This window comes from Pithys albifrons, chromosome 2 (assembly GCF_047495875.1).
Source record: "Pithys albifrons albifrons isolate INPA30051 chromosome 2, PitAlb_v1, whole genome shotgun sequence".
NCBI lineage: Eukaryota > Metazoa > Chordata > Aves > Passeriformes > Thamnophilidae > Pithys > Pithys albifrons.
This window is the reverse complement of record NC_092459.1, coordinates 488,847-501,694: the sequence shown is the minus strand read 5'-3', so window position 1 is coordinate 501,694 and position 12,848 is coordinate 488,847. Positions and strand designations below refer to the sequence as shown.

The 12,848-nt window shown below is 49.9% G+C and overlaps 2 protein-coding genes across 2 annotated transcripts; both read left to right on the top strand.

The window, feature by feature from the left end:
- Positions 1 to 959: 959 nt before the first annotated feature.
- LOC139668214 (gallinacin-12-like) lies at positions 960 to 2,181 on the top strand. The gene is made up of 2 exons (XM_071547738.1): positions 960 to 1,106; positions 1,714 to 2,181. Exons 1-2 carry the CDS (start codon positions 1,058 to 1,060, stop codon positions 1,860 to 1,862), a joined length of 198 nt encoding a protein of 65 aa, XP_071403839.1. The 5' UTR covers positions 960 to 1,057; the 3' UTR covers positions 1,863 to 2,181.
- Positions 2,182 to 6,839: 4,658 nt separating this feature from the next.
- LOC139668556 (gallinacin-13-like) lies at positions 6,840 to 10,628 on the top strand. The gene is made up of 3 exons (XM_071548164.1): positions 6,840 to 6,919; positions 7,727 to 7,965; positions 10,365 to 10,628. The coding sequence occupies exons 2-3, from the start codon at positions 7,905 to 7,907 to the stop codon at positions 10,484 to 10,486; spliced, it is 183 nt and encodes a 60-aa protein (XP_071404265.1). The 5' UTR covers positions 6,840 to 6,919; positions 7,727 to 7,904; the 3' UTR covers positions 10,487 to 10,628.
- The last annotated feature ends 2,220 nt before the right edge of the window (positions 10,629 to 12,848 follow it).

The following is a 12,848-nucleotide window of genomic DNA, read 5'->3' as shown; positions in this document are numbered from 1 at the left end:
AGCCAGGAGGGGGCTGGTCTCTTTCCACAGGCAACCAGGAACAGGACAAGGAGAAATGTCCTCAAGCTGTACGAGGTGAGGTTCAGGTTGAACATTAGGAGGAATTTCTTCATGGAAAGGGAAGCACAGGAAGGGGCTGCCCAGTGGTGAAGTCCCATCCCTGAAGAGTTTTAAAAGATGTGTAGATGTGGCACCTGGAAACACAGGTTAGTGGTGAGCTTGGCAGTGCTGGGGAGTGATTGGTCTTGATTAACTAGGAGGTCTTTTCCAAACTAAATGATTTTATGATTTCAGTTTTGTTTGGGGTTTTTTTAGAGAGAAGGGAACTTTTAACCTTGCTCTTTCAGCTGTCCAGTTTAGGATGAGTTCACACAGCAGCTCTGTTACCACAGCTGAGGGGACAGCAAACAGCAGGGCCAGGCAGGGGAGCAGGAATGTCCCATTTCACGGCAGGAGCTGCACATGTATCACAGATCTACCACTGCAGGGTGCACTGTTAAACCAACAGCTGAACCAACAGCCACCTCCTCCACCAGTGCTCTGGGCTCATCACACTCAGGAATGGAGCCTCCCAAATTCCTTGGAAGCCAAAGTTGGAAAAAAAATCACACCCAGGTTTCAGCTGAAGAAAATATTTATGTGTGTTCAGATTAAAAATGAATCACTCCTAGGCTGCACTGCTCCTCAGGAGTCTTCCCTTGCAGGTTGCCTCTCTCCCACCCATCTCTTCCCAGGACTTTGTTGGCTGTAGGTGAAGGGCAGAGGACCCCCTGAGCCTTTTTCCCAGCTGGCAATCTACCAGCACAAAATGCCAGCTGCCAGGGAGAAGGGAATCAGGAAAGCCAATAACCAGTGAATGTGAAGCGAGTCAACATTGTTTGGAGCCACAGCACTGGGTCAGAACGACATGAAGTGTTCTCAGCAGCAAATGTTACTCCTGAGACTGGAATATAATTAACTCCTGCCTGCTCCTTGCCTCTCCAACACGCCAGCAGCACACAGAGGCTTCTGCAAAATCTCACACTCAGCCCTGCCATTTTCCAGCAGAGCCAGAGCAATGGGGATCCTCATGGTCATTGTCATCTTCGTCTCCCTGACCCAGCACGGTAAGACCAGGAAGGCCAAGGGTGGTAAACAGAGGGATCTGGAACAGGAATAGTCTTTCCTTGCTGTGTAATATTATGGGTACTGAGGAAAGGTGCCCTCAGGTTTCTGGGTGAGGTACTTTGGCAAAATGCATGAGTTAATCCCTTGGGGTAATGGAAAAAAAGAGCAGGAATTCATAGAATAATAGAATGGTTAGTGTTGGAAGAGACCTTACAGGTCACCTAGTTCCAACCCCCCTAAGAAGAAGCTGTGAAAATGGGGCAACTCTGCCTTTGTAGGAGAAGCCCTAGAGGAGATGCTCTGGGAAAATATTCCTGCCTTTTCTCAGGCTGGAGCTGCCTCCTTGGCAGGGCAAGGGCAACCACCCTGACCTCCCCTGCTCAGTCTTTGCCAACGTCCTGAAAAAACAACTTCATGATAAAATGTTCCTTGAGGGAGGTTGGCTCTGGAACTTGGGAATTTTAACATGGAAGTCTGAAGCTGTCCTGTGGGATGGGGATGTCCAGGCTCCATGTGTGCTCCCAGTGCTGGCTTGCCTGGCTGGGCACATGGTCCCACAGAAAGCCCCATGAATTTTACCCACCAACTTGCTGCTTCTTTGTACAGGAGATGCTCATGGACCAGAGGGCTGTAACCACGGAGGGGGCTTGTGCAGAGTTGGAAACTGCATTTCTGGGGAATACCTGACTCAGTACTGCTTTGAGCCCATCATTCTCTGCTGCAAAAGTCTGTCACCCACCACCACAAAGAGCTGAAGGTTTCCAAAGGAGCCAACTGCAGCACATGGAGAGCTGCAGGCTCCACTGACAAGGCAGGAACAGCTGCTGGGAAGGAGATATTGTGGTTTCTGTGACTGTTGCTCACCTGGGAGAACATGGCTGGGGACTCACACCTGAACTCCTGAACACTTGGCTTTTGCAGTGACTTCCAAGGAAACACTGTGACAAGAAAAAATTGGGGCCATCCAAACTATTTATCACCTCACTGGGACTCTGGTTGTTACCTGTCACACACACAGGTGATAAATTGCCTTTCTCCTTACCTTGAAAGCAATAAACTTGAGTTTAATGAGCAGCAAGTGCCTGTCTATGACTTAGCAAAGTTGTCAGAGGTACACTCAGAGTGAACACAGCAGCCCTCACCTTCCCAGCAGAGCAGGGTGACTCTGTCTCTTTATTTCCCTTTCCAAAGAAAATAGTTGCAATAGGGACAGCGATTTTGGCATCACTTTTGGTGTAAAGTGACCTGGCTTGACATAAATTCAAGTGTGGTCTGTGTTTCTCAGGCAAGACCCCTCATATTCACTCCAGGTTGTGCCAGGTTCTTAAAGCAATCATAGAATCCTAGGATGGTTTGAGTTGGAAGGGATCTTAAAGGTCATCTCATTTCACCCCCTTCCATTACACCAGGTTGCTCCAAGCCCTGTCCAACCTGACCCTGAACACTTCCAGGGATGGGGCAGCCACAGCTTCTCTGAGCAACCTGTGCCAGCATCTCACCATCCTCACAAGGAAGATTTTTTTTTCCTAAGAACCCAGGTTAACATGTTTTAAACATGTTGAGAGGATCTGAAAGCTGTGCCCCATTGTCCCTGACAGGCTGCCCTCCCCATTCACAAACAGCTTTTCTGCTGCTCCTCCTTTCCTCTGTGGTCACCCAGCAACAGTCTCAAAGAAATTAGCCTCTTTACCCCTGGCAGCTTTCTTCCTATGGGCTCCAACAGCCTAAATCCATTCACTGTCCAGAACCACTCTCAGCCCTCCTGTGTCTTTTCAGCATGAAGTTTTGACACTCCCCTTCCTTTGTCAGCTCCTGGTCTCCCTTTCCAGGTAAAATATTTCTCTCTGGGTCAATCATTTCTGTGAAAGCAAGAAAACAATGATGTAATGAGAGAGCTATGCCAATTTGCTGAGGCACTGGTCAGAGCCAGGGAAAAGTCCTCCCTGGGAGATGAAATTCTTGCTCTGATGAATCAAACAGGAAAATTCCCATTGACCTCACCAGGGTCAGCACCCGTCGCCAGAGTCCAGCAATTCATTCATTCTAGTGTCTCCATTCACCCACAAGCAGCTCAGTTATTCTCCAGCACTCCCCTGGAGATCCCCTGCAGTTGGATGAACCTCCAGGAGAGCCAGATTACCCAGCCCTGGCTGTTGGCTTAGGAACCACTGCTGAAAACAGTGTTGGGCTGAGCTCAGAGCCAAATTGCTCCCCAGCTCCAGCCCGTGTCTCTGACGCACGCTGATGTACGAGGACAGCAGAGGGTGGGTTTTAAATCAAGGCACCCTTCCAAATTAAACTGTTTACTTCCCACATTCATCCACAGGGTTCATTATTTGTGCCTCTTATCTGGGACTGCTCAGCCACAATGGTTACAGCTGGTTTCCTAAGAAAGTGAAACGTGGGCTCGTGCAGCTCACCTTGCACACCTCTCTCATGGTCACTGGGCCTTCTGCTCCTGATACGTTCTGGATCTGCTGGCCAGTCAGTTTTCAGTCAGGAAGGGTGGAATGCTCAGTTTACAGGCAGCATTGTCCCTCTGACAGTAATGAAAATGTAGACTTCTGAAAAAAGGCATGTTCTCTTTAGCCCCACTCTCCTGAGTCTGTGTGTTCCAGTCCTTGCTGATCTGGCTGCAAAGAACCCTAAAATATCATGGAATCATCATAGAGTCATAGGATGGTTTGGGTTGGAAGGGACCTTAAAGATCATCTAGTTTCAAGCCCACTGCCATGGGGGCATATTCATCCACTCAGCACAGAAGTGTTCATGAGACCACACTCCTACTCAAATACCATTTTCCAACCCTTTAAACACAAAAGCAAAAAAAATATTTATTGTTTGAAGCACTCAGTAAAAGCTATTCCCAGCATGACCCTTTGCCAGGTGACTTCCATGTGTGACCACCAGACCTGCCCAACTGGGACCATTTCCCAGAGAAAAGACCCACATGTAGTCCGTGGATTCAGCTGAATCCAACTCTTTTACCTGCAGGAGGACAGTCAGACAAGCCAAGGGGCAGGACAGGGTGGCAGAAGAAATGAGAAGGTGACATCTTCCATCCCTTGAAAGATGTAGGCTGGTGAGAATTTAATCCAGGCTAGAGTTCAGCTCTGAGAAGACACTAAGGATTTGTCCTCATGGGAGAAAGTCAAATGAGGAGGAGGATTTTTGTGGGAAAGGCTTGTCTGAGCTTTGAACTCCAGCTGTCTGTACCTGATAGAGCTCAGAAGGCTACAAAATAGGGGTTCCTTAGTACTACCCTATGAGACCTATACGAGCTTCTAAAAGGGTTGCAAAAGCCATCCAGGCACCTCTGGGGTCTTTGCAGCCACAGATAACCAGGATAAATCCCAACCTCATGCCCAGTCTGTCGATCAGCACAAGACTCAGGGATAACTGGGAATGTTAGTTCATCAAGGCATGCCATGAATTCCCCCACTGGAATTTGTTTGCTGTTCCCAGGCAACAGGTCAGTGCTTGTCTTGCAGAGTGCCAGATGAAGGTGATATCCTCTGCTTCTGTCCCAAGAATGCCATTGTGAATGGAGCTGTGGAATCACAAGCAGGATGGTGGTTGGATGAATCCTGACTGGGGAAGCTGAGGTCCCATAGCCCAATCCCTTAGATCCAGGTAGACTCTTACATCTCTGGCAATCCTGCACCAACCAATGCAACCACCTGTATGCCCAGCTCTTCCTTCACACCCTCACAGGAGAAAGGGGATGACATTCCAGCTGCTCATGTGACTGCATCTCCACCTGCTGTGGAGTGAAAGATCTCATCCTACCACAGCCCAGCCCTAGGAGCATGCTAGGGAGACAAAATAGTCTGGGATCCAGAGGCTGTATCTACATGAGTAAATCAAATCATGTGAGGTTCAGGCTCAGACAGTGGATACTCACACATGCTGCCAGCAAAGGAGCCCTTTGCCCAGCTGTTCCTTGGCACAGTTTGGAAGTGAGCACATGCCAGGAATGATCTGTAATAGACATCTGATATCTGCCATGCAGCTGGTGGGGAAAACTCAGCTGTGAGAACACAAGGTGTGCTCTGTCCATTTGCTGTGGGGCAAGGAACAATATTTTCTGTGTCCAGCTTTGGACTCCTCAACATAAGGCAGACAGAGACCCACTGGAGAAAGTTCTGAGGAAGCCATAAAAAGTGGTCTGTAATGACAGCCTGCCCAAAGCCATGGGGGTTTTCTGGGCAAGGGTGAAGCCCAGAGATAACCTCATGATCATTTCTTCACAGACTGAATTGCAGGGCTCTATCAGCTCCTGCTTGCCACTGGTGAAAGCCACCAGTGGGATGGGGAGGTGGCATCACAAGCTGGCAAAGGTTCATTTGATGAAGGATTTGCTCCTGCTGGTGTAAACTTACCCCAGGACTCATTTAAAAATCATTCTGCTGAGGTCCTGGATCCACAGGCAGATGAAGTCAGGGGACACATCCCTCCTGTTTGGGGCTGTAGGGTGGATGCAGATTGATTTGGTTCCTCCCAGCGCCAAAACCTCTCAAGGACCCAGGAGATGATTTTTTTGACGTGTGTCTCTGAGCACAGATGAGCCTTTGTGCATGGTGGGCTCTGAAAAAAGACAGCTGGTGGCAGGTTGGGAAGCTGGGAAAGGCAGAAGGTTGCTGGGCCAGCCCCAGTAGGCTCACCAGAGGCTGAGGCCAACACAGCATCAGAACCACACTGGAGGGAGCAAGACCAGCTGTTGTTCAAGCAGTTGCCCAGGGGACAGAGATTTCCTGCCCCTGATTTCTGGAGGAAATCTGTTTTTTGTTGGTACTGTCTAATTCTGGTTTTCTTTCCCAAGGCAAGTTCTGCAACTCAAGCCATGCACAACAGCTGCAGAGCAAGGGCTTGTGGTGGGGTGGACAACACATCCTGGTCCCTGCAGAGCCTGCAGCATCCAAACAGCTCCAGGCACAGCTCACCCTCTGCAATGGTGCTGCTCCCACCTCAGGAGAGCAGCTGAGCTAGAGATAAAACATGGCATTTTGCCATCCATCATCAGGAACACCATGGCCATGTGGTCCTCTGGCTCTGTGCTAAACATCCTCTCTGGAGCACATCAAGCCTCCTGCACACACATGGTCAGGTCCCACATTCAGAGCAGGACACTCAGATGAGCATCCACATGCTCCTCCCTGCCTGGGCTGTAGTTCAAGAGTTGTAATCTTCTTTCTGTTAGACAAACTCTGCCCAAAATTTTTGCTTTGGGAGTTCTTTGCTGTGAGAGTGGGGAGGCCCTGGCACAAGCTGCCCAGAGAAGCTGTGGCTGCCCCATCTCTGGAGGTGTCCAAGGCCAGGCTGGACAGGGCCTGGAGTAACCTGTTCTAATACAAGGTGTCCCTGCCCACAGCAGAGGGGTTGGAAGTGTCCTTAAGATCCTTTCCAACCCAAACCATTCTTTGATTCTAAGAAATCCCACTGCATCATCTCTCACATTGCAGATCCCGATTCCCAGAGGTGGGTCATGGTCTTCCACCCACTGCAGCAAGCAGTGCCACCAAACAGGCAAAGCACCAACACTTGCAGAGAGGCTCCACACACATCCTTGCAGCCAGCCCTCCCACAGAGGGGTTTCCAGACCTGTTTTCTATCCCCCTGTCGTGCATGGCCAGTTTGCAGGACACCCTGTTTAAGTGCTCAGTGTCCTACAAGCCAAAGTCCAGCTGGTGAAGGCCCCTTATCTGTACTGTTTGATGAAGGTGATCCTTGTTCTCTTCAAGCGGCCTGAAGGACAATGGGATTTACGTTTTCCACTACCTGGCATCCAGCCTGCAAATTAAAAGCCATCAAGGTGAGTAATTAAGCCAAAATGGAAGGGTTGGTGACAGCCTCCACTGCACCATTGCTGTAAAAACAAATGTTTATAAAGCTTTTATTTCCTCTTCCTCCGTTTGTTGCTGGTTGGGGGAGATTTCTGCTCGTTATTTGCTTTGTGTTGTTGTCCAAAGTTGAAATACAGGTCCCACCTCTCCTGATTTCCTAGAACTGACCTGGAGAACTGGTACAAACCTGAGAGCCTGCCAGTTTTCTTGGGAGAGCTGGAATCCATGAGCTTTTCCAATGCTCCTGAATATTGCAGGGAGGTATCCCAGCGTTCCCATTTAATAAATGCATAAATGAATAAAATACTAAATTGCTGTTTTTCTTGACAGTTGCAAACAAGCATTGGCAAACAGCCTCTTTGCAGCCTAGAAGTTGGGAAACAGAAGCAGAGCTTTGATTTTTTTTCAGGATCACATTATTCTTAAGCCAAATTTGTGTGTTGGGGAGTGCTGAGGAAGAAACTGGATTTTTTCATGCTCAACTGTGTCAATGCTAAACAGAGACTGGGAGCTGGAAAAAAAAAAAAGAAAAGAAAAACAACACTTTGATACTGCAAACACTTGGACTGGATTTTGCCACATGCTCCAGCTGACAAACACAGAGCCAGACTGGGTCAGCCCCAACATCCTGTCTCCAGCAGCAAGCAGTAGCAGACTCCCCAGTGCTCAGTGCTATTTGTTGACAAAACCCTGCCTTTTTTTACCTCATCTTTTGGGGTTTTCTTCTTATTTTTTCTTTCTTTTTTTTTCCTGTTTCGTGGTGTGACCGAGAGCAGCACACCCCATGCAACTGTTTGCTGTCGTGTTGAAATGCACCTGAGATTGACAAAGTTCCCTCCACTCCAGGAGCATTACACAATCCCTCAGGCACTATAAATCCAGGATTTCCCTCTTCTTCATCTCCTTACGGCCCTTCACTCCTCCTCGTGGTGGGACCTCTGCCCACGCCGAGCCATGCGGATCCTCCAGCTGCTCTTTGCAGTCATTGTTGTTCTCCTCCTCCAGGACCTTCCGGGTAAGGACAAAATGTTCACAGGGGTTTCTGCAGGAATGTGGAGAGAGACGAGACAGGTTTCTACCCTGAGGCAGAAAAGAACAAGACAGGGCCCTCAAGTCAAGGCTGACCTAACTCTCACCTCCAAGGAACAAACTTCTGAGATGGCCTCCATAAAGTTCCTGGCTGCAGCTGTCTCAGGTTCATAGGCTGCACATCCCCTCCTCTCCAGCCCCTCAAAACTCACCCAGAACTGCTGAGCCTAAGCCAGGAGCCTGAGCTGTGCTCCTGAAGAGGATACAATCCTTGTTCTCCACAAAACAAGGAAAATCCCATTAAATTCTCCTTGAATAGAATACAGATGTGGTAAATGCATGAAAATGAAAGCAGGACTGGCAGGTTGAGGGAGATGATTTTCTTCCTCTGATCCAGTCAGCTGAGGTCCCACCTGCAGAGCTGCCTCCAGCTCTGGGACATCAACATCACAAGGATGTGGAGCTGCTGGAGTGAGTCCAGGGGAGGCCACAGAGATGCTCCAAGGGCTGGAGCCTCCCTGCTCTGGAGCCAGGCTGGGAGAGCTGGGGGTGTTCACCTGGAGAGGAGAAGGATCCAGGGAAACATTAGAGCCCCTTCCAGAGCCTGAAGGAGCTCCAGGAGAGCTGGAGAGAGACTTGGGACAAGGGCCTGGATGGACAGGACAAGAGGGAATGGTCTTAAGCTGAAGGAAGGAAGGTTTAAATTACACATTAGGAAGAAATTCTTGGCTGAGAGGGTCACAAGGCACTGGCACAGGTTGTGGGCTCTCCATCTCTGGAAGTGTTCAAGGCCATGTTGGACAGGGCTTGGAGCAAACCAGTCTACTGCAAGGTGTCCCTGCCCATGGCAGGGCGTGGAACAAGGTGGTCTTTCAGGTCACTTCCAACCCAAACCTCTTTGTGTTTCTTTGATTCTGTGAAATCAAAGCCATCTTTCAGGGGAGAAAGGCTGCTAGTTTAGATTTTTGTCTGTCTGCTTTCTTCTGGGATTCTGTTTTAATAGAAAGGTGTTCCTTGGCTTGGCATTGTCACTGGTTGCTCGTATATCCACGTTAGGGTTTCAGGTTTCCTTCAGGGGTAAGGCCACTCTGATATTGCCAGGACTCTGGTGGGATCACTTTCACAGAAATCAAACCTGATAACCCAGAAGAGAAGATTTATTTGCTTAGCCTGTTTATGCTCTCATTTATTTCAGTCTTAGGGACAAAGGGGGGAGAGGGAAGGATTTGCCCACTCTACTGGTCATGGAAAGCCATCATTGCATCCCTTAAGATCCCCTAAACTTGGTGTTTGTGCTGTGTGTAAAGACAAGAGCACAAACCCTGCTTATCAAAAGAGGAAGATTTACAAAGGCCAAACAGACAAAAACTGAAAACATTAAGAAATAAAAAAAATCATCAAACAAATCAATAGATAAAACACCAATTCCAAAAGACTCTTTTCTTTTGATGCTCTCCAAGGGACTCACCTCGCCTGACTCATCTAACCTAACTCAGCCAACCCAAACCTGGATGTCTCACCTGGGCCAGTTGTTAGGAGACTCCCAGTGCTTGCAAGAGGGAGTTGCCCCTCCCAAGCACATCTGATTGTCTTGGCTTGAGATAAGCAACTGCCAACCCCCCCAAGCACAGAGAGAGAAGCCTCCCTCCCAACACCAGGGAAAGGGAGGAAAAGAGAGGGGAAAGAAAAAAAACACTTCAAACTGCAATTATACTAAATCTACATATATTTTTCACAGAAAGAAAGAGACAATTAGAAGAGAGTACAAATATTCACTCACACAAGTCTGCAACAACAAGTTCCCCACCTCAACTTCTTAACGAACACACAAATTCTACTGTCCTAACTACACATTACTTAAGAAGAAGCTTATCCCCAGGGAAACAAACCCAAGCAGAAAGGAGAGACCCAGAACAACACATTTTACTTTCCTGAGGTACCCTGTGAGCCAGTGGTGGGCCTGGTCCTCTCCATCCCCCCTGGGACAGCATCGTGTGTCCTCCCAAGAGGAGGCTGAGAAGGGACTGCCTTAACCACTCCCACACTGGTTCCTGCTGCCCTGGAGATGATGTCATAGTGTGGTATGGAATACAAAATTACTGGCTAGAAGAGGTCAGCTGTCAGCTCAGCCCAGCTCAAGTCAGCTGACAGCTTCAGCCTAGTCCAGACTTCAGAGCCCAAATCTAGGCCCACCTAGGTGAACCCATAACACTGATCTTCACCATAGAGCCATAGGAAAATTTGGGTTGGAAGAGACCTTGGGAAGTCCAGTTGAGTTTCCCTGTTGCAAACTGAAAGTATCTCACAGTTCAGCCACCGACACAATGGGACTCTGGGTGGGTTTCACACCTCCTAATCAGGTCTCCTGTCCTCTTCCCGCAGCAGCCAGAGCCCTTTCAGACAGCCAGCAGTGCAGGAGCAACCGTGGGCACTGCCGGAGGCTTTGCTTCCACATGGAGCGCTGGGAAGGGAGCTGTGGGAACGGCCGCCTGCGCTGCTGCCGGTGAGAGCGGCCACAGCAGGACAGCCCTCAGCACCCAGGAGAGCCAGCCCAGTGACCCTGCAGCCACAGCTGTACACAGGACCTGCTCTCAGACACCTCCAGGCTTGGTTTGTACATCACCAATAAACCTGTTGGGTTTTTATGTCCTCCTGGGTGCAGAGTGTTGTGTTTCCCTCTGAGATGGACTACTCTGACTAACACTTGGGGTTTGGTGCTGCTTCAGGTGCATTGGGGTATCCAAAACATGTGCACAAGGCTGACAGATGTGCTACAGGACCAAGGGGTGTCCTTCCTGAGTGGCAGCAAGAGAGGGGTCTGCTGGGCTTGTCCACGAAGTTAATGAAGCCTCTCTTCTAGCCCATTCCTCCACCTCTGTCTCAGCCCCAGCCTTTCTCAAACTCAATTTCTTGCTCTCCTCAGAAAAGGCCATGGCAGGATCCATTCTCTTCCAAGAGATGAATCCAAGGCAGAAGTATAATTTGCCCTCCAGAAGTGCCTCTTCCTCTCCCACAGCAACAACAAGGTGAACCTGGGTATATGACTCATGTTATCCAGCCGGATCTAGTGGAAGATATTCCTGCTCATTGCAGAGGGTTTGGACTAAATGACTTCTAAAGGTCTCTTTTGACCCAAATTTTTCTATGATTCACAAACCAGATGCCACTCAAATAATATGAGGGACATCACTGTCTTTTTCCTGCATACGCTGATCTACTGACTGGTTATGAGTGGGAATGGGTCAAGGCCAAGTTCACTCACAGCAACTCCTCTCCAGGGAGTAAAAGTTGTTGACTGTGAGCTAAGAAGAAAGGAGGATTGCCTGTCATGATGTGGACTGGAGCAGGACTCCAAAAGCGAGTCTTCACCTTGGAGGTGGTGAGGTGGAAAAGAGGTGGTGTAGGGTGAGCAAGAATAGAGATGTTTTGTAGGTGTGAGGAGAGAGATGTTTTGACAGGCTATGAAAGTCATCCAGAGAGGAAAGCTCGAAGATTCATCTCTGGAAAACACCCAGTATGGTACCTAGGACATGCAAGCAGTGAGGTGGATAAAATTCCCACCCTAAAACCTCCAGTTACACACCTGGCTTCAACCTAAACCCACTCTGCTATCTAACCCAGAGGGACCAGTCTTGTCCTGGAGGAAACAAGGAAACCAGTAAAACCAGTGGACACTGTACAGCCAGTGGAGATCTGTCCCGTCTCTGTCTGGACTGTGAGCAGGGAAAGATTCCCACACTCTTCCTCCCACCATGAATTGAACCAGGGAGGGACCGGGCTCCCGTGGGCTCTGTGCTGGAATAGCCCACCCTTGCTCCCAGCTCTGCAGGCTGCAAACACGGTGGCAATGCCGTGGTGCAGTCCCCTCTCCTGGATGCTTCTCCTCTCCAGTGAGTGACAATCCGGCTCCACGGGGCCCTCGGAAAGCTCAGCCAGAGGTTAGCAGCCACTCCGGCTCACATGAGCCATCAGGCCCATCGAGAGATAAGGCTCCCCTTGATAACAAGACCTGCCAGAAAGGAGCCTCCAGTCTTTCCACCTTTTCTGAAGTCCAGCCGGTGAAGTTTTGCAGAACCTTGTCTTTTTGCCAAAGTAACCAACTTCCAGCTCCAGCCTTTGCCTTCCCTCCTTTTTCCCTGACCTCCTCCCCCTGCCTTCCCTCTTCCTCCTCGCTCCTCCGTGCACACGCCTCTCCGTGGGGCTGATAGAGGTGCTGGAGGGGGTGGACACGAAGAGGGGGTGATGTCATCTGTTTTTGGCCCTTCGGAGGAGGCAGGGGTTAGTCAGACACGTCTGCCTCTACCCAGCCTGGCGCCGGGAGCAACTGGGAGCCTTCCTCTGGCAGCCGGCTCTGCGCCTTATCAGGGCAGGATGACACCTCGGGGACGGGGCGCGGGGCTCGCAAAGGGAACGGAGGCGGGGAGCCCCTGAATGGGAGCCTTGTGCGAGGTGTGGGCGCCTGGGTGTGCACATGGATGTGTGCGCGGCTGGGAGCTCGCGGGCAGAGGGAAATCGCTCCCCGCGGGATGGAGCCGGCTATCAGCCACCGGTGCAGTAAAGAAGGAAGAAAACGACTCCGTGCCAAAGCCCAGCCGAGTAAAGGGCGGTGCTGTCACCCAGCCTCGCTCCTGCTGAGGCCTGGGAAAGTTTAACCTCTCGTATCCCAGGCAGACAACCTGGAAAATTCCATGTGACCGTCTAAAAAGGGTTAGAAGGTCCTCCTTGCCATCAGAGGAAGAGGTCAGGGCAGAGGGAGGTGAATCCATCTGCCCCATACCGTGTGCTTGGGATCAGGAGTGATCTCAAGCAGAGCTGGGTACAAATTTTCCATGGAAATGGTTTTGAGATGGAGCATTGTGTCCTTGTCCA